The sequence below is a fragment of the Mus caroli genome, chromosome 11, assembly GCF_900094665.2.
Source record: "Mus caroli chromosome 11, CAROLI_EIJ_v1.1, whole genome shotgun sequence".
Classification (NCBI taxonomy): domain Eukaryota; kingdom Metazoa; phylum Chordata; class Mammalia; order Rodentia; family Muridae; genus Mus; species Mus caroli.
Window position 1 is genome coordinate 53,402,699 of NC_034580.1, and position 26,782 is coordinate 53,429,480.

Consider the following 26,782-nt stretch of genomic DNA (forward strand, 5'->3'; position numbering starts at 1 on the left):
GTGAGTGTGTGTCTGTGTGTGTCTGTGTGTGTGTGTGTGTGTGTGTGTGTGTGTGTGTAGGACAGGCAGATAGTGGAGATGCCTTCTCTGAAAAACACCAAACACATGTTAGTTAAAGTAGGAACACATTTGACCTAATTCAGTAGTTTTAAAAATAATTCAGTAAGGAAATACTAAAGGGAAAGTTTAGGAAGAAGCCAGGTGTGTTGCCACATGATGTGACATCTAACTCAGGTGACACAGTCAGAGTCCTGCCTGATCTACAGAATGAGTGAAAGCCAGGGCACCCAGGTATACACAGAGAAACTGTATCTTAAAATCAAAAAAAAAAAAAAGAAGAAGAAGAAGAAGAAGAAGAAGAAGAAGAAGAAGAAGAAGAAGAAGAAGAAGAAGAAGAAAAAGAAAAAGGAAAAGAAAAAGAAAAAGAAAAGGGAAAAGAAAAAGAAAAGGAAAACGAAAAAGTCAGAGATTCTTTTCTCTACATTAACCCCAGTACAGGGGAACACCAGAGCCAAGAAGTGGGAGTGGGTGGGTAGGAGAGCAGGGGGCAGGGAGGGTATGGGGGGACTTTCGGGATAGCATTTGAAATGTAAATGAAGAAAATACCTAATAAAAAATTGGAAAAAAAGATTACAAACAAACCCCACAAATATCAAGCAGACTGTGAAGTGACCACCCTGTGTCGTGCTGACTCTCCTGTCCGGTTTTACTCACCATCAGATGCAGATGCAGCTGTACCCTTAGCCGGATGAACCAAGGAACATCACCTGGTTAAGTGCAGAAGGAACAGGAGCCAAGTTACGTCATCCCTGGCTGGACTCTACTCATTCCCAGGTAAAGATTTCTGTTAATATCTCCCATCTGGGACTTTAAAGACGAATGCAATTAAGAGAGCCATGGACGCTAACAGAAACCTCTGTTAAGCCCGATTTACTCTTCTGTTGGTGGTGGTGGTGGGTTTTTTTTATAGTAGAAAATCACAGCCATCATTAACAATAACCTGGAATATTACAATCACAAATAACAATCTGGTCCAACTCGAGTCAGCTATTGTATGTCTAGGCTCTCGTTCACTGTGCAGAATTCTCTCCCTCCCAGAACTCTCTCCTCCTCCTCCTCTCTCTCCTTCTGGGTATGTGTTCATATAAACTTCCAGTGACTTTTGTGACATGTTTTACGTAGGTGCGGACTCGGAAGCTTGGGGTTCAGCTGCTGTGTGGTAGATACTGCACCTTATAATTCATGGTAAGCCACACGAGGCCTCATCCTTCATGCTCCATCTTGTCCTTCCCTCACCCCATCATCCCGTGTTCTGCTGTCAGTCACAAACCATATTCTTTTTTTCTTTTTTCTTTTCATTTTTTTCTTTTTTAATTAGATGTTTTCTTCATTTACATTTCAAATGCTATCCCCTTTCCTAGTTTCCTCTCTGAAAATCCCCTAACTTTCCCCCCTCTCCCTGCTCCCCAACACACCCACTCCCACTTCCTGACCCTGGCATTTCCCTATACTGGAACATAGAATCTTTGCAAGACCAAGGGCCTCTCCTCCTACTGATGGCCGGGTAGGCCATCCTCTGCTACATATGCAGCTAGAGACACGAGCTCTGGGGATATTGGTTAGTTCATATTGTTGTTCCTCCTACAGGGCTGCAGACTCCCTTCAGCTCCTTGAGTACTTTCTCTAGCTCCTCATTGTGTTCCATCCAATAGATGACTGTGAGTATCCATGTCTGTATTTACCAGGCATTAGCATAGCCTCACAGGAGACAGCTATATCAGGGTCCTGTCAACANAATCTTGTTGGTATATGCAATAGTGTCTAGGTTTGGTGGTTGTTTATGGGATGGATCCCTAGGTGGGACAGTCTCTGGATGGTCCTCCCTTCAGTCTCAGTTCTGAACTTTGCCTCTGTAACTCCTTCCATGGGTATTTTGTTCCCCCTTCTAAGAAGGAATGAAGTATCCACACTTTGATTTTCCTTCTTCTTGAGTTTCATGTGTTTTGCAAATTGTATCTTGGGTATTCTAAGTTTCTGGACTAATATCCACTTATCAGTGAATGCATATCATGTGTATTCTTTTGTGATTGGGTTACCTCATTCAGGATGCTATCCTCCAGATCTATCCATTTTCCCTAAGAATTTCATAAATTCATTGTTTTTAATAGCTGCATAGTACTCCATTGTGTAAATGTACCTCATTTTCTGTATCCATTCCTCTGTTGAGGGACATCTGGGTTCTTTCCAGCTTCTGGCTATTATAAATAAGGCTGCTATGAACATAGTGGAGCATGCGTCCTTATTACAAGTTCGAGCATCTTCTGGGGTATATGCCCAGGAATGGTATTGCTGGATCTTCCTGTAGTACTATGTCCAATTTTCTGAGGAACTGCCAAACTGATTTCCAGAGTGACAAACCATATTCTTTAGAACTGTCTTCAGTTTAAATGTTAGTTTCCTTTTCAATAGAGATCTAAAAAAAATTACAGAATATTCTCCAAGTACAAATGTCTAAGATAAAGATGTACATATTCATATTACAGCCAGCAGAACAAATGGCACACTTTATAAATTCACACCTGGCCTTAAGATGTGATGTGTACACTGTATGGTCCAAGCTGGAATAAAACAGAGTGGTAGGTAGAGGCAACTCCACACTCTTGATCCTACAGCCAAATTGCTTCAAACTTTGTCTGAATGCTAAAGGTTTCTGATCCCTTTCCAACAACATGGTACTGTTTCCATTCCATCTTCTAGTCACACACTGTCCTGTGTTTACCAGCCACACCTCTGAACTCAGCCTTCTCAGGCTCTCAGTGCTGTTAGCCTGCAGATGGAATATGTCCTGGCTCCTTCCATGCTTAGTATGAATGCAGCCCTGTGTGGACATTGGCATGGGTTGGGGAAAGCAATGGCTTGCTTTCCTGTTGCTGCTGGGCTGGGGCAACTGCATCGAATGTGGGTAACTTAGGCTGTGTGAGTCTCCAGGTTGTGTCTAGCACCTAACACAACTGAGACAACATTGTTAGGACACAACTGTCTCAGGTGCTGCATGGTGTCAGGGCAAGGCCACTGGTAGGTTCAGAGTATCCAGCATCTAATGCAGAGCCAGGGGTATATGCAGCTGCCAAGGAGACAACCTTCCACCCCAATGTCACCAGCCTGTCCTACAGATTGTCACTCCTGCATGAACTTCTCCAGTTTGAAAGGTGAAAGCTTTGTAGAGTTCTGGAAAGTGATTCATGAAGATCTCTGTTGGAGAAGATAAACAAAAATAAGTGCAATCATGCAATCAAATCCTACATAATAAAAAAGTGAAACGCCCATGCTACAATGTGGAGGAATCCTAGAAATGCAATAAGAACAGAAATGGAAATAATGGAAGGTTGTTCACAGTGCCATCTGTCACAGACACAGGAAACGTAGCCCCTTGTTCTGGGGAAGATGTGCTGTTGCTATCTGTGCACCTCACCTGCCCCCTTCTGAAGATAATTTGACAGGAGTCTTCCTTCCTTTGTGTTCAATGTCTTGGAAGACTCTTCAGGGGTTTAGTAAGGTTCACAAGTGTCACATTTGTAGCTTTAGTGGCGGCTCCCGCAACCAAATGATGGCTGGTTCTAATCCTGAGTCCCTTCAGGTATTCTTCCATCATTACTTCTGTCCCCAGGACCGGGCTCTCTGGAAATAGGAATTCAGCTTCTGCTATGCATTTGTCTCCAGAGAAGCAAATGTTAAAAGGAAATGGCAATAAAGTTTTCTTCAGAAAGAGGAGGATTTCTATACAATAACACTTATGTCTAAATGAAGATGGCTAAATTCTTCCAGAACTCAAAGAATAAATACAAAGCTGGAAAGCCTAAACAGGTCACAGAGGGTCCGAGTAACTTACGTAGAGTATGTAGAAGATAAGCCTTAAAGATCATTAAGAGATGTTAATCAAAAATTTAAGGTCCAAGTTCAACCAAGCACTGATTGAAATCGTTAGAGTCCTCTAAAGTGCCTGGTCTTCTCTTGGAAACCTCTCTAAGGGCCGATTTAATAAGCAAAAGGGGGTGTTTCTCCTCTAAAACAGTATTTGAACATACAATATAGTGAACAGTACCAGACAGGTGCTGGGTATGGATTAACTGTACTTGGAGGCCTATATTGATGTAGACAGAGGGACTAAAGGGGTAGTGATACTTACTCTAGTCCTTCAAAGTCATCTAGGTTCTCAGGGACTGAGATCCCATGGTTCTACTGAGTCACTGTCCTCTTGTACAATGAGGCTGCTGAGGATCCCCAGGGTGGATGCCAATCCGTGTACATTCTACAAAGAAGAGAGTCAATGAGGAGGGACATGCTTCCAAAGAAGACCCTGACCTATCCCCAACAGATGGCACAACTGGTTAAAAAAAAGAAAAAGAGAAAAGGCCAATAGACCCGGGAGCTCCTGCCTAGTCTAAATGACAGCTTGAGCAGAAAAATAAATGTTTGTGTTGGCTCTCAGTGTATTCTTAAACACCTAACAGCAACTGTAGCCATGGAGTAGTCATAAGATGTGGCAGCCAGAGGGAAAAATTCTGACCCTGCTAGTGTCAGGTACAGGAACATCTGCATCCCACAGGCAGCAGCTGAGATCTTGTGGCTCCCCAGGACCTGGTCCATGAGCATCTTGGGCACAGTGACAGAAATGTACATCATGTCCATGAGGGACAGCTGGCTGATAAAAAAGTACATGGGTGTGTGGAGGTGGATGTCAGAGAGTATCAGCAGGATCAGGAGGGCGTTCCCAGACAAGGCCATCAGGAAAACCACAAATATGACCACAGCAAGCAGGGCAGGGTGTTTGGATTGACTGAAGAGTCCCACCAGGGTGAGATCTGACTGTGTAGTGTAGTTGCTCATTGTGCAACTACATTGTGGTGATGTCTATGAGTGTCTCCTCAGCAACCAGGAATGCTTTTGGGTTAGCGTCATGTGACCGTAGGAAGGACTGCTCAGTGGTGAGTGCCTCAAGTTGACTGTGCTGACAGAAGTTCCCTGGGCTTGGAGATCTGAGGTTCATTACTTATCTGCAATTTAAGACCATGTTAAAACAGAATTCTTTTCTGTGGTTAGCACCATCATAACTCCTAGTGGAACTGTTGCATCTCAGAGCCATGAACTCTCCTACGTCACATAACACTGTCCTTTAACCAACAGACCAGAGTCTGTAGATTCACTTCCCTGGAGTATTATATACCGCTGTGCCCAAATGGAAATCTAAACTTATTTTGAGGATTATTTTAACATGAGGTATGAACTAAGTCTGAATCTTTGTGGATTAAGGATTAAACTTGTATTTTTTTAAACCTCAGAGCTATATTCCGTATAGTGATTACATAGAAAATATATATAACATGTATTACACATTATATAATATAATGTGGCAAAACGAAACTGAGACCCTTGAAGGACCTTCACCCTAAGAGTTGTGTGACACAGTGGTTCTGTGCTGTGTGGAGCAGCCTCCTCTCACATGCAATTCCCAGTGAGTAACCAGGAAGAACATGGGTGGAGGACCCACTCAGGCCACACCCAGCTGTGGGTCTGACCATCTCTTGGGCATCCAGGCCTCTCTGTGCTCTACCTAAAAGGAGAACAGCTTTTCACTGTTTTGTTTTTTTGTTTTGTTTTGTTTTTGTTTTTTTGGCTAAACTTAAATGAATTAACGGGTCCTCTCAGAACACTGACAGATTCAAGTCAACAAGCATTAGAGAGTTCATGAGCACGCTTTCCTCAAGAACTGCCTTACGGGTTTGTGTTAATGTCCTTGGATTGGGAGATGTGACCAGTTCTCAGAGTGAAGCATCTTTTCACACGTGTATGAATTTTGTTCTCAACAAATATCACACGATATCACTCACCTGTAGATCTTATTGTTGAATCTTTTGATGTGTGCGTTTAGTTTGGAGAATCTGCTGAATACTGGAAACTGGGAAGTTCTGATTGGTGGGAAGGGAGAGAAAGATTTTAAGGGATAGGGTACAGTAGGGTATAGTGGCATGAAGGACAAAGGAATAACTGGGAAGGAGTTTGAAGTGGGGAAGAGGATGACAGAGTGAGGACAGAGATGGGAACCCCTAATACTGAGAATGTTTGAAAAGGCCAAGTAGAAGTCTACCATTCTTCTCTACAAATTTATAAAGATGTATGTGCTCTACTCAGGTGATATAGCTGCCGGAAGTGCTGGACACCAAATAACCCAGGCCCGGGTGTGGGTTATCTTACTTTGAGTTGTTTGTTGGGAGACAAAGTCCTGCAGACTCCAAACCAACACGGGCTATTGCTGTTGCTCTTGCTTATCTTCTAAAACTCGATGGTAAAACCTCAGTGCTGAAGAAACACACACATTGCTCAGAAGATGTGGAAAAATCAAGTTAGTAATGACCAGAGTTTTAGTTCATAGTATTAGAAGCTGCCTTGCAGATGCTGCTGGTTATCTGCACCCAAAGCCTGTGCAACCCCTCATGGTCCCATGAAAGCTAGTTTGCAGGGAGCAAGAGTCCAGGTGAGTACAGCTTGGCATCTCCATATCCTGTGACCAAAGTGTCTGGTGTCTTAAGACTATGGATTTAGTCAGGTGATGGTAATATAAATATTTATGTTTTCACTGAAGCCTTTAGTTCTGTAAAGTGTATGTAATTTTCATGTCACTATTTAAAATGAAACAAATACCTTTGAAGAATATGGCTTGTGATGGACATTGGAGCACAGAAATGATGGGCTGGGGAGAGGGGAAGGTGGCACGTGATGGAGGGGCCAAGAGGCAGTGCCTATGACAGAGCAGCTCAACTCCAAACTTTGGCATCCACATTTGTGAAAACTACTGGAAGTTTATATGAACACATAAACACACACACACACACACACACACACACACACGCACTCACACACACATGCATGTGCTCCCCCCTCCATGCACACAGAGAGACAGAGAGAGACAGAGACAGAGAGACAGAGAGAGAACACTAACTAACTTTACAAGTGGCCAAGCCTCTGACCATGCATTAGTTAATTTGTGTGTTTCATACTTGAGATCTATTGACAATGTCAAAATTTCAGATCGTTGTTAACTCTGGTTACAACTCCATTTTTACAAATCTAGAAGGAAAAAAAAGACAGATAAAACCTCAGCTGGGTAATGGAGATATCTGTCAGCTTTTATTAGCTCTATTAATTACATCTTCTTAAGTCTCAAAGGAACATTATTTACAAAATCCTGCCATACCATCCCTTAATGAGCAGAGTCCAGCCAGGGGTGACATCACTTTTCTCCTTTGTGCACTTAAGCAGCTCCTGCCCTTGGTCCACATGACTAAGGCTGCCAGCAGCATCTGGGGTGAGTTGGAGCTGACAGGAGATTCTGCGGGAGTCACTACTTTTGATTTAGCATCTGCTTTCAGAATCTTCTATCAGTTCTTGACAATATTTCTTTGATTTCCCTCTACTTTTTTTTCCTGCAGAGAAGTAAATTCATTTTCTTCCAGAAACTTCAAATACTATTTATTAAATGAAACAGATTTAACATGTTTTATTTACAGCCATTTAGGAACAGAAGAACACGCACTTTCTTAACTGATCTTATTGGCATGGATTAGCTGTCTTGGGACTGGAAGCTCACCGAGGGTCACAGTGACACTAAGAATTATGTTCTCCTCGTGTCTTTTCTGTAATGACAGGTGCACGACCTTGTCTGGACTGAGCTATAGACTACAGGGGGGAAAGGGGTTTCCAAGAGAACAGAGGCAGGAGCATGCCCTGTGTCCCCTACAAAGAGTAAAATGTACGTCTGTTGGTCAGTTGATTGTTTCCTGTTAGGCACACACTCTGAAATCTGAGTTTCCCCTCTGTAAATGAAGAAATTAAGGTCAGTAGGTGATGCAGGCTCCTGGGGTGATGTGCTGCAGGAGGGATTCAGAACGGACTCGGATGCTGCTGGCTCCAGTAGCTTGGGGTGACTGTACCAGTCACTCCAGGGGTTACCTGTTCATAAGCTCCAGTGTGAAGTTGCATCTGGCTGTCCACAGGATATGCAAACTAGAGAGCAGGGGACAGGATTGAACAGGCTGCAATCACCATGTGTGCAGTCCTTCTGTCCTGGGTGTCTTAATGTGAGAAACTCCAATTTAACATCGTGCAACACTAGATTTTTTGGCAGCTGAGTATCAGGATTAGTTTAGAAAACCCACACAGTGGTAAAAATGTGTCTGCAGTTGGCAGCTTTTTCTGGATTTCCCCTGCCCTGTAACCAGAGCGAAATGATTCTCGGGGAGACCATTTGGCATTAACATTACAAGTTGGCAGGGGGAGCTGGCTACAAGTTGGGGGGAGCTGGCTACAAGTTGGCAGGGGGGCTGGCTACAAGTTGGCGGGGGGGGCTGGCTACAAGTTGGCAGGGGGAGCTGGCTACAAGTTGGCAGAGGGAGCTGGCTACAAGTTGGCAGGGGGAGCTGGCTGCAAGTTGGGGGGGGGAGCTGGCTACAAGTTGGCGGGTGGGGCTGGCGGGATGGCTGTGTGGTTAAGAGCATTTGTTGCCTTTGCAGCAGACCCACGATTTGCACTCAGCACCCACATGACAACTCACAGCCACCTGTAACTCCTGTTCACAAGGATCGAGCATCCTCTTCTCCTCCTTGGGCAGCAGAGACACATGCAGGGCACATACATACAAGCAGACCAAAAAACAAACAAACAAACACCAAAAAAAAAAAAAAACCACACACACACACTAAAATAAAAAAGAAGTCGGAGAGTTTGTAGTATGAAAAAATTCAATGTGTTTAAGGAATCATGGCATACGCTTTATTTGACTTCAGAAAGGCTAGGTGTACCCTGTACCTGTCTCTTTCATGTTTCTGCAGCCCTTTAAACATTCCTTTTTATTTTCATTTTTATATATTGCCTTGAATAGACTGGCAGAAGCCTCTTTAAGCACCATCGAGTTTAAAGTCTCCTTGGCATGTTTTCAGAGTCTAACCCAGATTCCAGCTATCAGCACAGAGCACAGGGAGCCTGTGGCTCGTGCCAGAGGCATCTCAGTGGTACCCAGTCTTCTCTCTGCCTCTTGGATTCCAAGATATCAGGATTGTGATGGGCAACAAAGCAGGTGATGCTATAAGTACAGCCTTGCCTGGTAACCACAGTCACCTCTGATCCTGCAGATTTAGAGCATACAGTGGGGATGTGAGGAGATGAACTTGGAGAGGCCCAGCCTTACACATGCAAACTTTCCTGCTAACTATGCTAATCAGGGCTAAATGAATAAATAGGATATATATATATATATACATATACTTGTAATTCCTGTGTTCATATAAAAGCTTATCTAAACAAATATTTAAGGTTTTTATACATGTATAGAAAATAAGCATACCTATAAACTCATAGGAAGGTTTCAAATACTAATTCTTAATTTGGCTTATACATTTCTTATTTGAAGATTTTCTCTTATTTCCTTGGAAACTAAATCCTTAAACAATATTTAACCCGGCAGAAAAAAAAATACAATACAGTAATAATAGCCATCTATGAGAAGGCTATCCAGGATAGTGAGTTTTTAACTCTCTAACAGTGTGTGTGCATGTGTGTGTATTCCTGCATGGCTATCTTGGGATACTAAAAAAAAAAAAAAAAAAAAAAAAAAAAATTTTTTTTTTTTTATTAAACATTCACCCCCACCATGTAAAAAAAAAAAAAAAAAAAAAACTTATATTGTTTTCCTTTATTTAACCTTGGACAGATCAGAAGGCAAAGTTATCACCATCATCATCGTCATCATCGCCATCATCATCACTACCACCATCATCTTCAGTAGCATTATTTTAGGTAGAGCAGATGGAGGACTGCTAGGTTGAGTGACAGTGGCTGGACTGGTAGCAGTATTTGGCCTCTTAGTGGTTCCTTGCCCCAAGCCTCTTAGGGTTCTGAGCATCAGTCCTTCTTGTGTGAAGGTGAGGCTTCCTCCAGGCAGCACAGAAACTCTCAGAGTCTCCTGGGGACTGAGGAGGATCACCTGGTCGAAATTTCTCCTTTAAATTATTACCTTAAAATATTTTTATATGAAACATACCTCAGTCTTGGAGATACCAATTGCATCCTCAAACCATAAAGGCCAAGGTTTATTTCATTTTTAAAACCAAATAATTTTGATTTTGCATATTTTTGTCACTGAATCCCCATTGGGTTAGCATGGGACAGCATTTCTCAGCCTTGTATTACTTGAGAGAAGACATTATCTGTCATTAGGAAAGTTTGTGACTTTGGATTATGGAAAATTTACCCTGAATCCCCAATGCCTGTGACCAAGATGTAAATTCCAAGCTTTAAAAAACTGGTTGAATTATGTGTAATTTGCAGTCCTTAGATTTTCAGGCTCAGAGAACTTAGCACAGGCAGGTTGAGGCATAAATCATTGAGCACTTGTTTCTATGACATTAACCCCAAAACATTCTTCGTTGCCTAGGAGACACCCATGGACCTCACCACCTGGATGAACAACTACACTGGGCAGTCAGATTTCACCCTGGTGGGACTCTTCAGTCAATCCAAACACCCTTCCCTGCTTGCTGTGGTCATATTTGTGATTTTTCTGATGGCCTTGACTGGGAACGCCCTCCTGACCCTGCTGATACTCTTTGACATCCACCTCCACACACCCATGTACTTTTTTATCAGCCAGCTGTCCCTCATGGACATGATGTACATTTCTGTCACTGTTCCCAAGATGCTCATGGACCAGGTTCTGGGGAGCCACAAGATCTCAGCTGCTGCCTGTGGGATGCAGATGTTCCTGTACCTGACACTAGTAGGGTCAGAATATTTGCTTCTGGCTGCCATGTCCTATGACCGCTATGTGGCCATCTGCCATCCACTCCGGTATCCTGTCCTTATGAACCACAGGGTTTGTCTCCTCCTGATGTCTGTCTGTTGGGTCCTGGGATCCTTGGATGGCTTCATGCTCACCCCTATCACCATGACTTTCCCATTCTGTGGATCTCGGGAGATCCATAACTTCTTCTGTGAGGCCCCTGCTGTGACAAAGCTCTCCTGCTCAGATACCTGGCTCTATGAGACCCTCATGTATGTGTGCTGTGTGCTCATGATTATCATCCCTGTGACAGTCATTTCAGGCTCCTATTCATCCATCCTCCTCACTGTTCTCAGGATGAACTCAGCAGAGGGCAGAAAGAAGGCCCTTGCCACCTGCTCCTCCCACATGACTGTGGTCATCCTCTTCTATGGCGCTGCTATCTATACCTACATTTTCCCTGCCTCCCTCCACACCCCTGAGAAGGACATGGTGGTGTCTGTGTTTTACACCATAGTCACCCCTCTGTTGAACCCACTAATCTATAGTTTTAGGAATAAGAATGTCACAGAGGCTATGAAGAAGCTATTGGGTGTGAAACCCTTCTTTCAAGAATCTTTAAAGTAAGTCATTTTTAAAAAATAGTTTCTTTTCCTTGTCTGTACACATCTGTTTTTCCAGGTGTCATGCTGATGTTACCTGCAGGCTGCTCACATGTCATGCCTGATAGCATGATGCTTTCTGTCTGTCATCAAGGACCTCTATTCTGTAGCAATATGGACTTCCTGTGTCTAGTTTACCAGGGTAGTTCATCAGAAATCGATGCTGACTCAGGAAAATGGGCTTACTATGTGTACTGACAGGATTATATGGGTTCCATTACTGTCTTTCTTATGTGTATCATATAAGCTGATATTCCTGGGATATGTCCCATTTGTTCATAGTGAGCAATAATGGACTGTTCAATATCCTTTGCCAGTATTCTGGGAAGAAGTTGGCCTAAATGTTTATCTTGGAAGTGGTCCGTGGTTTTCTCTATGTGATTCTTTGCCGTATGTGTAGCCTAACAGCATCAGCCTTTGTGAAGGACTGAAATGTATTCCTCTCCCTTAATGTTCTGGAACAGTGGGAGATTTGTTATAATTCATGTAACACTTACTAAAATTCAGCAATTAAACCATTTTGCTGGGCTTTAAAACAAAGATTTCTATCTTGAAGGATATGTGTGTTTTTGTGTGTGTGTTTGTGTTTATATGTATGTGAGTTCTTGTGTGTGTCTGTTTTGTCTCTGTGTCTGTGAGTTGTTGTGTTTGTATGTATGTGTGTATTATTTTGTCCGTGTGTGTGCATATTTATGTGTGAGTTTGTGGTGTGACTCTGTGCATATGTATGCATGCATGTGAGTGTGTTTGAGTGTTTTCTGTGTCTGTGTTTTTGTTTAAGTTTGTGTGTATGTGTGTGATGTGTGTCTGTGCCTGAGTGGATTTAAATGTATGTGAACCTGTGTGTGAGTATGTGGAGTACGAGCAGATCTATATCTGTGTGTGAGAGTGTGTGTGCATACATGAGAGTGTGAGTGCAGTGGACAAGAAGTCACAGGAGGTTATCAGACCCTCTGGAGCTTGATTTACAGGGGGTTTTGAGCTGCCCACTGTGAGTGCTGGGAACTGAGCTATGTCATCATATTGGACCTTGTCTTTTACCCATCCATGGCTCTGTGTGTCCCAATGGGATAACATCGTCCACAGCAGCCATGGTCACCATGCTGAGCGGAGCACACACTTGCATCAGCTCCTATTTCCTAATTGGCTTGTACATTCCTTCTTTTCTCTCTTCTCACTGTCTGCTTTTGTGCTTAGGTGACTTTCCTCTAGTAATATTATTGAAAGCCTTTTCTTTTTGTTTTTAGTTTGCGTACAACATTTTAATTTGTGATTATCATGAGACTAAGAAATAATCCTATCAGAAAGTAATTTTTCTAAAGAGAATGATTTTAGTCACAAACCCAAAAGGTAAAATGTAATGTTAACTCTTACCCTACATTTTCAATTTTTTGTTAATATTTTTTAAATGATATTATTAGATTTTTTCTTCATTTACATTTCAACTGCTATCCCCTTTTCTAGTTTCCTTTCTGAAAGTCTCCTATACCCTCCCCCTGCCCTGCTCCCCAATCTACCCATTCCTGCTTTCTGGCCCTGGCATTTCCCCTGTACTGGGGGATATAATCTTTGCAAGACCAAGGGCCTCTCCTCCCATTGATGGCGAACTAGGCTGTCCTCTGCTACATATGTAACTAGAGACACAAGCTCTGGGGGGTACTGGTTAGTTCATATTGTTGTTCCTCCTATAGGGTTGCAGACCCCTTTAGCTCCTTGGGTACTTTCTCTAGCTCCTTCATTGGGGGCCCTGTGTTTCATCCAAGAGCCTCACAAGAGATAGCTATATCAGGGTCCTGTCGCAAAATCTTGCTGGCATATGCTATTGTGTCTGGGTTTGGTAGTTGTTTATGGAATGGATCCCCAGGTGGGATAGTCTCTGGATCGTCCTTCCTTCCGTCTTAGCTCTGAAAATGCCTCTGTAACTCCTTCCATGGGTATTTTGTTCCCCCTTCTAAGAAGGAATGAAGTATCCACACTTTGGTTTTCCTTCTTCTTGAGTTTTGCAAATTGTATCTTGGGTATTCTAAGTTTCTGGGCTAATATTCACTTATCAGTGAGTGCATACCATGTGTGTTCTTTTGTGATTGGATTACCTCACTCAGGATGATATCCTTCAGATCCATCCCAAGAATTTCATAAATCCATTGTTTTTAATAGCTGCATAATACTCCATTGTAGCCTCCCCAAGTCTTGAGTAGGCTGTCTTGGACCTTGCTGCCACTGAGAATGAGACCACCTGGGGTGGAGCCTTCTGACCTAGATGGCTTTATTGTTCTGTCACTTACTGCTGCTCTTCTCCAAGATGAGAGGCTGAACCTGTCTTCCTGAGATATTCCTGAGATAGCTGACAACCTGTGGAATTGGTGACCTAATGCCAACAGCTCTGACAGACTAAATGCTGACAACTTAGCAACAAAGCATCAAGAAGCCTGGTGTGGCAGGGGATGGGTCTCCCCCCTATATAAGCACAGACTTTTAGTAAACATTGGGCCATGATCAGAAAATTCATCTTGGTCTCTTTACTTCTCTCTCCATTCCCTCCTTTACAGCTCCGGCCTCCTACTCAGGAGCCCAGTTCATGTGGCCGCAGGCAGCTACACTCCATTGTGTAAATGTACCACATTTTCTGCATCCATTCCTTGGTTGAGGGACATCTGGGTTCTTTCCAGCCTCTGGCTATTATAAATAAGGCTGCTATGAACATAGTGGAGCATGTGTCCTTATAACAAGTTAGAACTTCTTCTGGGTATATGCCCAGGAGAGGTATTGCTGGATCTTCTGGTAGTACTATGTCCAATTTTCTGAGGAACTGCCAGACTGATTTCCAAAGTGGTTGTACCAACTTGCAACCCTACCAGCAATGGAGGAGTGTTCTTCTTTCTCCACATCCTCACCAGCATCTGCTGTCACCTGAATTTTTGATCTTAGCCATTCTGACTGATGTGACATGGAATCTCAGGGTTGTTTTGATTTGCATTTTCCCAATGATTAAGGATGTTGAACATTTATTGAGGTGCTTCTTAGCCATTTGGTATTCTGCAGTTAAGAATTCTTTGTTTAGCTCTGTACCCCATTTTCAATTTTGACATCATAATTTCCATTTTTTTATGTTTGTTATCTCTTGATAACTTTTTTTAGTCGTGACTTTTAACGATTATTTACTAGAGACGAGCACTGGATTATGTCTCAGACCCCTCATTCTCCGTCATTGCTTCTAGAGTGAGAAATGAGAACTCAGCTCCTTGGTGACCTCAGGACTTAGTAAATTCCTGGATAACTACTGAGATGGAGTCCAGAAGGAATAGAAACATGATCCTAACAGCAACAATAAAATGGTTAAATGAGTCATCAAACTGTCCTGTCAAAGGGAGCAGGGAAAGGGGCAGCTTCACTAGATAAATAGGTATTTAGCAAATAGAGGCATTTCAAATTGTGAACTGTTGTGGACTGCCCAATGCTGTTTGTATTCTGTTGTACCCTGATGCTAATTCTACTTTCTCAAGAGCACCCCCCAATAAAGAAAAGTCAGTCACTTATTCGGGTGACCTCATGTGAACCTTCTCCCATTCTAACTGGTCAATAAAGTCTAAAGCCTGTGATTGGGGAGTGGAAGGGAAAGGTGGGACTTCTTTTGGAGAGTGAGGGCAGGAAAGGTAGTTGGAGGAGAATGAGAAGGGAAGGAGAGAAGGAGGAAGAAGCCATGATGGATCAGAACCATGTGGCCAGGTGAAACCACAAGTATCAAAGAGTCTTATATCTTGGGAATAAGTTAGTATAATACTAGACCTGCCCAATCAAGGCTTATAGCTTATAAATATAATAACTAGATTGTGTGTGTTTTTATACGGACTTATTAGGATTGGAAATTACTACAACAATGAACATTCTCAAAACCAACTATAATTTCAATGATGCTTTCAGACTGCAGTCTAGGGCTGGAACCAGATGTTGGAAACTAGAATCTTGCTGAGTGGTTGCCACAGCAAAAACTGTGCTAGACACCTGATCCCAGTATGGTGTGACTGAAAGGAAGAGTTCAGATGTAGACACAGGGGTTCAGCCAGGCTCTGCGGGGAGAGGCACAGATCTCAGAGGATGGAAAGAAGGCCAGGGGAACACAGAAGGACAATGGGAATCCAGGATGTGATGACTTCAAGATGCACTACTGATGTGTCAGTCCGTCCACTCTAGGGATGTGATTGAGTCATAATAGTTTTGAGCTGGGCCCATGAAATCAGCGATGAACTCTGGATTAGGCATTTACTTCCCAGCAAAGAGGTATAGGACAGGAGAGCTGAAGTGGGGTGGGCGGGGTTCCACTTGGGAGGACCTTTCTCAAGGGAGTGGACTGTGGCTGGGGAGGATGTGGCTTCCCCCATGCTGCTTGCTTCCTTCAGCCATTTACATCCTGCTCCCCATTGACTATGTCTCTCCTCACTCTTCCCTACACATCCATGAGGAGACTGTGCTGGCATGAGGGGATCTGGGTGATCAATGTCTCAGTGTGTGAGGCCACTGTAACTATCCCCTCCCTCTTCATAGCCAGTATTGTAGTGCACATGCATGATGTCCCCACGGATCAGAGCAGTTGGAATTGATCCTCCTCCTCCTTGTCTGTTGTGAGATGTGGGAACCTTGGGATATCCATTGCTTTGTTTGAGCCACGGGCAGTGTGATGTTTGTTGACACATGCACAATGTGTTACTCACTCTCAGAATGTGAAAGGCTGAGATGCTGGCCATGAGAGGCTGACATGACAGATGCTAGCTTGGGAACGGGGTGGGACAATCCCCGGAATGTGGGCAGCACTCTGACATGGGCTGGGGACCTTATGGGAGGAAGTAGAAGGCATGGAGGTATGTGCCCTGCAAACCCTTCTTCCTGTCGTGTCGGTTGCTACTGCTGCCTCCCATCCTCACTAGCCCCTCCTTCCATTACTCCCTCTTATCCTCAGAGAAGGGGAAGGACCCCCCCACACACACACACACTTGGGTTCCACTCTGCCTGGGACAACAAGTCAGAGTGGGACTAGGCACAACCTCTCCCACTGCAGCCTACCTAACAAGGCCGTCCAGGTAGGGGAAGGCGATCCAATGGCAGGCACCAGAGTCAGGATAGCTCCAGTTCCAATTGTTAGGGAACCCACATAAAGACCAAGCTGGGCATTTGCTACAAAAGTGTAGGGGGGCTAGGTCCAGCCCCTGTAAGCCCTTTGGTTGGTAGTTCAGTCTCTGTGAGCCCCCATGGGCCCAGGTTAGTTCACTCTATAGATCATCTTGTGGCATCCTTGGCTCCTTGGCTCCCTCCATCTTATCCCCGCCTCTTGCACAAGGCTCCCTGAGCTCCACCTGATGTTTGGCTGTGAGTCTCTATGTCTGTTTCCATGGGCTGCTTGATGAAGCCTCTGTGGAGACAGTTACTGGGCTCCTGTCTGCAAGCATAGTGGAGCATCATTACTAGTGTCAAGTCTCTCTCCAGTTAGGCTGGTCACTGGTTGGCCGTTCCCTCAAATGTTTTGTTAGACTACTATATATGGACCATTGGGGCAGTCACAAATCAAGCTTGACTCATGGGGCTCATAGAGAAAACAAGCAGAGGTGAAGGGAGGAAATGGGGCGAGTCTGGGTTTTCACACTACTCACCCTACATTCTTGCTTTGTTTATACAATGTTGCTTTAAAAACAACAACAACAACAACAAAACAAAACCTAGTGCTGTTCAGACCTAGTTTAAAACCTTGCCTAGGGGTAGGTCTGTTTCCTTCCACAAACCTCTGATTAAGTCCACACCTCAAGGCCTGTTGTTATCAGGCTTTCCCACTCCTGGCTGCCTCACCAGCCTCTACTCTCCCAGGGCAGAGCAGCAGACTAGTGAGTGACCGATCATGCCTGAACATTCAGGAGCAGAGCAAATCTACTTTGCTCCCTGTGCATAGCACACATCTTACAGCTCAAGCCTCCTGCTACGCTGTCCTAAGGGTGTCCTCCACCAAGGGACCCTCCTGATCGACTTCTTCGCTAACCACAGTGTCCTCACCCCTTTCATTCTTTCCTTGTCACATGAATAAGAGAGACATCTCTGTGGATTTCATGATCCCCTTTTGGGGGGATTTCTGCCCTCTGCTGGCCATACTTGGAATCACAGCTGTGTGATGTCTTCTCTGACCCGGTAGCAGGGCCTTTTTGCCTGGGTCTTCAGTTTTCTCCCTTTAGTATTTCACACTTTATTACACATTGAAATATAAGTAGGAGACACATGGATACAGATATGATATGTAACAATAACAAGAAGATAACAATAGTAATTCTAATGATAAAGTCACATTATTCTATTGTCATTAGAGCCAGACTTGGGATTTATCTTTAAGGTCTTTAAACAAATGGCTTTAGGCTTAATTCTTGTACTCTGTATCTGTTCAGATTAAATGTCACTTCCATCATGGAAAGTTTATCCGGCAAACCTATGTATTAAAATAGATAGAGAAGTAAAAATTAGTTTAAGACAAGCAGAAGTTAAGGGAACTCCTGAGAACCAAGCTAGCACTGCAGAATACTCTTACAAGAATACTGACCATAGAGGAAGAGGGAGAAAGTTTCTCACATAAGAACACAGGGAAGAATGCAACCCATGCCGGCAGTAGAAGAGCAGATGGGAAAATAGCCAATTATATCTGACACTGCAGACTAGAAGGCAACCAACATTAGTTACCAGGGATGGGAGAAAAGGACCCATTAATCAGAACAGCAAACAGTAAAATCCCAGCATTTGCAAGCCATTCTCAATTGCAGCCTCGGATGCAAACAGACTTAACTGATTGATAAAAAGATGCAGACTAATTGGATTTTAACAATGTGGTCTATTTGGGGGGCTCTCAAAAACTAAGCCACCAGTCAAAGAGCACACATGGGCTGGACTTAGACCCTCTGCACAGCCCTCTGCATGTAGCAGATGTGCATCTTGGTCTTCATTTGGGTCCCCCCAACACACACACACACACACACACACACACACACACACACACACACACACATTTGCTAACATTCTGTAACTTGTCAGGATCTATCAGACTTAGCAGTGACTGCATCTTGGCTGCATCACATTGGGTTCATTTCCATCTCAATGAAGTTTGTTGTCCCTTTAGTTTAACCCACAATGTACAAGTGTGTGGTCCCAGTCCTTCCCCATGATCCATTTTCCATGGTGGTAATCAACTTCTCTGTGAAATCAACAGTACAATTCTCTGTGAAAATGACAAATAAAAATTTCTATAAACCAGCCCCCAAAATATGGTAAAAACAAACCTGTGGCAATGACTGGCCCAACTTGAGACCCATGCCATGAGAGAGAGCCCACCCCAGACACTATTGATAATACTCTACTAAGCTTGAAGAAGGAAGCACAAATGTCTTCTGAGAGTCTCCACCCAGCAGCTGATGGAAACAGATGCAGAGACCCACAGCCAAACATTAGGGAGAGCTTGGGGAATCATGTGGAAGAGGGGAGGAAAGATTGCAGGAGCCAGAGGGGTCAAGGGCACCACAAGAAGACCTACAGAGTCAACTAACCTGGGACCAGAGGAGCTCACAGAAACTGAACCACCAATCAAAGAGCATGCATGGGACAAACCTAGGCTCTCTACACATATGTAACAGGTTTGCAACTTGGTCTTCATGTGGGACTCCTAATAACTGGAGCAGGGACTGTCTCTGACTCTGTTGCCTGCTTTTGGACCCCTATCCCCTAAGTAGGCTGCCTTGTCTAACCTCAGTAAGGAAAGATGTACCTAGTCCTATTTAGGTTGGAATATCCAACTTGATACTTCAAGGTGGATTGATAACCGTAGGACTCCTCCCCTTTGCTGAGTAGAAAGAGAGGGGGAGGGAGCAGGAAGGTGAGAGGGAGGGACTGGGAGGAAGGAGACAGAGGGAAAGCTTTGGTCAGAATATAAAGTAAATAAATTAATTAAAAAAGAAACACACACGGGTAGGAATGGCATCTATAAACCAAGAATCAAAGGTTAGAAATTAAGATAGGCAAAGAGAGGCCACAGTCACTCTGGGGTAGCTATTCTTATATATGATAAAGAAGGTTTTAAAACTAATCATAACAGGGTTACTGTTATATCAGATAGGGGGACAGAGTTCACACAGATACCAGGAGATAGGGAATATACATTCTTATCAATGGCACCTAGAACCTTCTACACAATTGATGGCATTATAGGCCACAAAGCAAACCTTAATAAATAAAGCCCAATTTCCTGCAACCTAAAGGTTCCACAACTTTTCAAGACAGAGCCACTAGCTGAGGATCCAGTATGAGTCCATGGAATTCCCAGTCAAATCATAAGGGCTTCTGTGTTTTCTAGTGTGTACTAGCAATCACATCAAATTCTTAACGTCAACAAATCCAGAAAAACTGCAGGATACAAAGTTAACACATTGTAATTGGTAGGATTTCATACTCTGTCAATGAGTAATGCAGAAAATAAGCAAACAATGCCCTTGACAACACAGAAATAAAATGCTTAGGGATCAATTAGCTCCAAGAAATGGAAGAACTCTGTACCAAAAACTACATAACACTGTGGATGTAGGTTAAAGAGAACAGACAATTATGAGCATCCGTACTTATTCAGGAAGGAGTTGCTATGTTTAAATCTCAGTGCTACCTAACATGTAATGAAATCCCTGGTAAAAATCTCAGTGGGGTTTATCAGAAGTAGAAAAATATATGCCAAAACACATATGGACATTGTGATGGTTAGTCTATGCTGGCCTGACGCATGAACTAGAGTTATCTAAAAGGAGGGAACGCCAACTGAGAAACTGACTCCATATTATCTAGTTGTCAGGCATTTTTCTCAATTAATGATCAATATGAGAAAGCCTAGTTCATTGTGGGAGGCGCCATCCCTGGGATGGTGGCCCCAGGTTCTATAAGAGAGCAGGCTGAGCAAGCCATGGGAAGCAAGCCAGTAAGCAGCACTCCTGCATGGCCTCTGCATCAGCTCCTGCCTCCAGGTCCCTCCCCTGCATGAGTTCCTGTGCTGACTTCTTTCCTTCAGTGATGAACAGTGAGATGGAAGTATAAACTAAATAAACCATTTCTTTCCCAACTTGCATTTTGGCCATGGTGTTTTTGTTGTAACAATAGAAACCCTAACTAAGAAAGACATCTTAAGGGATCCTAAATAGCTGTTGTGGAACCTTGCAGAGGTAGAGCCTTGCTGGAGGAAATGGGACATTGGGGGCAGGCCTTGAAGTTTGACAGTCCAGCTGACCCACTTCCTGTCAGTTTGTGGCTTCCTGGTTTGGGATGCAGTATGAACAACTCTGTAGTGTTCCTGTGACTGTACTCTGTCTACCATGTGAGAGACGGCCTCACGTTGGACTTTAAGCAAAGTAAATCCTTCATTTTCAGTGGCTTTTGTCGGACGTTTTTCTCACTTCAGAGTAAAGCAACAAGAAAAATAGCTAATTCAGCTTATCTCATTTCAGTTGGCTGCTGGCAGAGATGTTCCTAATTTGTTTCCATCTGGAGTCTTATCTTGCTTCTGATCTTACCAGAAAAGTTTTCGGTCTTCTGCCATTGAGGATCATATTGGCGATGGGTTTCCATACACAGTCATACTTCTACTAGTATATTTATTTTATCTTATTTTTAAATGGTTTGTGATTATTTATTGTGTGCTGGGAATGGTGCATGTATGGGCCATAGTACATGTGTGGAAGTCAGTTCTCTTTCTACTTGTGGGTCCCAGAAATCAAACACATGAAATCAGCCTTGGCAGCCAGTGCATTTCCTTTATAGGGTCAGCAATTCTTATGGCCCCATATTAATCTGTTAAAGGAAGATTTATTTTTAAAAATTCGTTTTTAAAATGTATTCTCTTCCTTACATGCATCTAGCTTTGCTTATGCCCTTGGCTTATTATTGGAGATTTTGTTCATTTTTATTCCTTGTTGCTTATTTTCTCCTTCTTCCCTTCCTTTTAGGAAGGAGAAAATAAAACATAAAATCATCCTAATAAAATAAAACTTAAAAATAAAAGCCACCGTCTGCCCTTTCCCTTGCCCCTCCGTGCTTTCTCCACACTCTCAGTCCTGCATCTGTTTCTTCATTCACCCTACACGGCTTCTAACATCATAGAATCGCGTTCATTCGTGTCCACCATTTGAGCTCTAGAGTTATTGAGTTCTACAGTGTTACTGGGAAGGGATTAATTGTCAGTGGATTTTTATACACTGTCCAGCTTGACATTGTTGCTGTCGTAGCCATTTGCTTTCCCTCTCTGGGTGGTCCTGAGAGTTGAGACCTTAAGAGGAGACTCCTTGATAAAAAACATAATTACTCAAAATCTGTAAATAACAAAGCCAATATATATGCAAACCATCACACAGGAAAACAAGAAACAAACAAACAAAACCAAAAAAGACGAAACAAACAAGCAAACAAAAAACCAAGACAACAGGACTCCTCAAAAACATCTTAACTCTTTCATTACTGACGTGTGTAAAATATCAGGTGAAGAATCAAAAGTCACATGAAAATGAAAAACTAGCCAGTTATTCCATAGAGGATACAATGAAATGAAGAATGGAGTAAGGAAATCAGTTCAGGGTCTGGAGAAGAAAGTCAGAAACGCATGAAAAAGCCATAACATAGATGAGGAGAGTCACCATCACCGATGAAGTCAACACGGCACGAGGATGGCGAAGTCAGGACTACTGATGCTGAAGTCAGCATCTCAGATGATGAAGTCAGCACCATGACTAGAAACTCAGAAAAAAAAAAGAGATATGGGAAAATTAAATAAATACAAATGAGTTAATTAGCTAAATAAAACACAATGGGACGCATTTCTAGTTGCCAAGACCAAGCAGAAGAAGGAATATCAAGGATAGAGGGAAAGGGCTGGAAATAGTGCATTCAAATGTCTGTAAAGGACCGGGGTTGGGTGGGGGGGTCAACAAAGGAGAGATGGTCCAGATACTAAGACGACTGCTGCTCTTCCAGATCCTAGCTTGTTTCCAGCATGCACAGTAGGCATCTCACAACTTACCTGTAACTCTAGTTCCAGGGAATCTAATGCCTTCCTCTTCACACACACACACACACACACACACACACACACACAATATACACACATACACACATACACACACACATATACACATATATACACACATACACACACATACACACACACACACGAACACACACAACTAAATAAGGTATTTGAAATACTAAAATAAGTAAAATTTTTAAAGAGGGAAAATAGTGAGCATGGCTGCCTCTCTCCAGAACTCTTGGCGAACACGAAGTGACCGAACATAAGCATCCACAAGGCAGAAGGAACCAGCGCAGCCATCATATAACAAGCAGTAAGGTCAAGGTTCCTGTAAACACTGAAACTAGAACTACCCTCTGATCAGGCTGTAGCTCTCCTGGGGACATAGCTACAGGCATGAAGGTGCACACATGTGTGATTACCGCAGCACTGCTCACAATAGACATTTGGAACCAGACTAGATGTCTGTCCGCTGATGTATGGATAATGGCATGTGGTGTATATACAGTCTGTGGGCCATTCATCCATGAAGAGTCAAATCTTAGATGTAGACATTTTGATGTAATTGAAGTTGTCAGTGAAGGGAGCTAGACTTAGAAACTGTGGACCCATTGAATATAGAAGATGGATGGTTAAGTAAGTGAAAGGGGGCCAGAGGAATGAAGGGAAGGGAAGGAGAAAGAGGGCAGGAGAGGATGTCTGTGTTCACAGCAGAGTGTATGCATGTCAGGTCGGATCACAGTAAAACCCACAGATTCCCTGCAGGAAATACAATTGAGTAAGTACAGTAAGAACAAAATTATAAGTAAGCAAAAGAGCGTGTCAAGACACATTACTTTTAGTTGTTTTCCACTTAAGCATCCAAGCTGAGATGCTTTTCTCACAGAAGTGGTGCAGCTTCCTAATGTCGCCACGAATGGGAGATTATAAGTTGTATTAATGAACTTTTAGACACTGACAGTAAGTGGGAAAATAATTAATTTTTGACTTTTGTTTTTCAGGCTTGAAGTTAACTGGGTCCCTTGGGACCCACCTAAAACTTTGCTTCCTTAATGGGGTTTTTCAAAACTCAGTAAAGTCTCCAGTCTGGATTTATATCTAGACACTAGTATCATTTATTTTCATCTCAGGAAAATCCTGGTAAGCATGAAGCTGAGATGAGTATGGAAATGTTTAGGGAACGTGGAGAGCCATCATGATGAAATCACGGGAGCTCGGGAACAAGACTCGTGCATTTGCGTTCACAGCTGAGCAGTGCACTATGAAGAGAGAAGAGAGGCCGGGGATGTCACGTGTGCGCTCCCATGCTGGCAAGTGACTGTGGTCCTGATGCTGCGTTCTTTATAGATGGAGTCAAGGTACTGGTCCTTTTCAGGAAAATCCATTTACAGTTTACCAGTATCAAACACAAGCTGATGCTTCCCAGAATCAGGAAGCTGGGCAGGTTTGTCAACTGCCTCTCTCTCTCTCTCTCTCTCTCTCTCTCTCTCTCTCTCTCTCTCTCTCTGTGTGTGTGTGTGTGTCTTCCTCTCCCTCCTCTTCTCCCTGTCTCCTACTATTACTATGTGTCATACACTCTAGTTACTGACTGATATACTGATATAAATTGTTTAAATGACAAAAAAAAATCATTGAGGAGAGAGTGATTTTTTTAAAAAATAAAAACTAGAAAAGTATTCTATGTGGAATTAAACAAGGAAATGAGAAAACAGAAATTCTAACTAGATGAAGAGGCGACAGTGCCCAGGAGTTAATGGAGACCGGGGCCGTGTTAAGGTAGGAGGATGTAGCTGACTGGAGACTGGGCTCTGTGTCTTATGACTGACAGACCTCTACGTTGGAAACATCCTCAAAAGCATCATTTGATTTTGTTTATTGTTTTGTTGCTGTGCCAACAAAAGCTAGTATTTGCATCTGTGTGTGTGATATTCTACATGTGATGGAGCCAGCCGAGACCTGCCATTTCAGCACATTCAAAAATGTAATTCATAATTTCTTAAAGTGTAGGCTTCTAGGTGTGTATGGGGGGGGGCTGTGAAGAGTGTTTCACACTCTGTTTAATACAATAAAAACATCTTGGTGTTGAGATTCTGAAAGACAAATGCCACACACATTCTTTCATGTGCAGACCTTTGGTTTAAAGTTGTATATAGTCTATAGATGTGGTTATGAAACTAGAAAGGGGACCATGGACCGTGGCAGAAGGGGAGACGAGATCTTCAGGCAGTGAGAGCAAAAGAGAGGCTAATGGACCCAGGCAAAAGCAGGACTGTGTAGGGAGAAGGGAGAGGGGTGGAGAGTGAGCTCTGTGTGACATGGGCAAAAGCAGGACTATGTGTACAGGAGGGAGAGAGGTAGGGAGTGAGTAGGAGTAAAGGGTGTGTGAAGATGCCTAGTGAAACACATCTCACTGCATGCTAACTTAAAAATAATAAGAAAATGCTGGCTTTGAAAACAGTTCTAGTCTCTGAGACCATGACCAGAAATCTGAAAGCCAGAAATCTGGGTGACTTAGTTGCATTGCTTTTGAGAATGCTGACTTGTTTAATCAGTTTAAATACCACCCGTCTCTTTCCACCTGGAGAGACCAACAGTCTATCCTGTAGGGTCTGGGAATGTTGAGTAGTTTGTTCGGTTAAATGAGCCCAGTCATATCAACGACCACCCTAGTTGAAGCAGAATGCAATTATTTCAAATTTCATATTTTTACTAGTGACGTCAGACAAGTCATTTTTTTCTAAAACTGGAGTTACAGCACACTTTTAAGAGACAGATAATTAAAACATGCAGTTAGCAAAGCACAGAGGAGTGCCCTCTGTCTGTTTGACATAATGTGAGGATGGCAAAATTATTCCTGTGAATCTATGAGACCTGGTGTCATTCGCCAAAAACAGTCACTCAGAGTTATTAACTATGTGTCTGAAAAGGTCTCAAGACCTTGAAATTTAGGGTACGGTTACCATCAGCATTAAAACAACTGTAAGCAGGACGGGGGTGCTGATCTGACCTAAGAGTTTTCATGTGGGGGCCTTTGATTTCTTCTCGTTTGGACAGGTATGGCTCAGCCACAGGCCTGAGCCCGGAGAATTCCAGCACCATCACCGAGCTAGTCCTTGTCGGGTTTTCTGATCAACCCCAGACTGAGATTCCTCTCTTCATCTTCTTCTCTCTGGTCTACCTAGCCAGCTGTTTGGGGAATACAGCTGTGGTCATATTAGTGGCTCTCGATGTCTCTCTGCAGACACCCATGTATTTCTTCCTCTGCCACCTAGCTTTCCTCAATGGATTCTTCAGCACGGTTGTGACTCCAAAGATGCTCTTCAATTTCCTTGCAAGCAGGAAGGTCATATCTTACCCATTCTGCCTGGCTCAGACCTACCTCACCCTGTTCTTGGAGTCGACTGAGTGCTTTCTCCTTGCCGTGATGGCCATAGATCGCTACGTGGCCATCTGCTACCCACTGAGGTACCTTCTCATCATGAGCTGGGCAGTGTGCATAGCACTGGCAGTGGCCGTGTGGGTCACAGGCTTTTGTGCCTCGGTTATACCTCTCTGCTTCATGATCCTCCCACTCTGTGGCCCTTACATTGTTGATTATCTTTTCTGCGAGCTGCCCATCCTTCTGCACCTGTTCTGTGCAGATACGTCTCTGCAGGAGGCCATGATGGCCGTTGGAGGGGCTGGCACTGTACTGGTTCCCTTCCTCCTGATTGCTCTCTCCTACCTTCGCATCCTGGTGACAGTGATAAGAATAGACTCGGCTGAGGGGAGAAAGAAGGCCTTTTCAACCTGTGCTTCGCACTTGGCTGTGGTGACCATCTATTACGGAACGGGGCTGATCAGGTACTTGAGGCCCAAGTCCCTTTACTCCGCCGAGGGAGACAAACTGATCTCTGTGTTCTATGCGGTCATCGGACCTGCACTGAATCCATTCATCTACAGCCTGCGGAACAAGGAAGTGCAGGGCGCTGTGAGGAGAGTGGTGGAGAGATACAAGAAAAGCCCAAGAATTGCTTTCTAGAATCTTCAGGATTCCAGCTGAGTCCTGTATTCATTTACCAACATTTTAACAGGTTCAAGCCCAGAGTCTGTGAGACTCAACCTTCCTGGTCACAATTTCTTTTTTTTTAAATTTTTAATATTTTTATTACATATTTTCCTCAATTACATTTCCAATGCTATCCCAAAAGTCCCCCATAGCGCCCCCCACTTCCC

The 26,782-nt window shown here is 43.4% G+C and overlaps 3 protein-coding genes across 3 annotated transcripts in view; 2 read left to right on the forward strand and 1 right to left on the reverse strand.

Moving 5' to 3' along the window:
* LOC110305451 (olfactory receptor 2T29-like) overlaps positions 1-4,887 on the reverse strand; it is an 8,242-nt gene extending 3,355 nt beyond the window's left edge. The window contains exon 1 of the mRNA XM_021177441.1: positions 4,639-4,887. Within this exon, the coding sequence (XP_021033100.1) occupies positions 4,639-4,887 (249 nt within the window). The remainder of the gene's footprint in view (positions 1-4,638) is intronic.
* A 5,608-nt stretch (positions 4,888-10,495) lies between these two features.
* On the forward strand, positions 10,496-11,458 carry LOC110305459 (olfactory receptor 2T29-like). The gene has a single exon (XM_021177449.2). The coding sequence runs from the start codon at positions 10,496-10,498 to the stop codon at positions 11,456-11,458; it is 963 nt and encodes a 320-aa protein (XP_021033108.1).
* A 14,087-nt stretch (positions 11,459-25,545) lies between these two features.
* Positions 25,546-26,655, forward strand: LOC110305437 (olfactory receptor 10A7-like). Its single transcript, XM_021177428.1, has one exon. It carries the CDS (start codon positions 25,587-25,589, stop codon positions 26,586-26,588), a length of 1,002 nt encoding a protein of 333 aa, XP_021033087.1. The 5' UTR covers positions 25,546-25,586; the 3' UTR covers positions 26,589-26,655.
* The last annotated feature ends 127 nt before the right edge of the window (positions 26,656-26,782 follow it).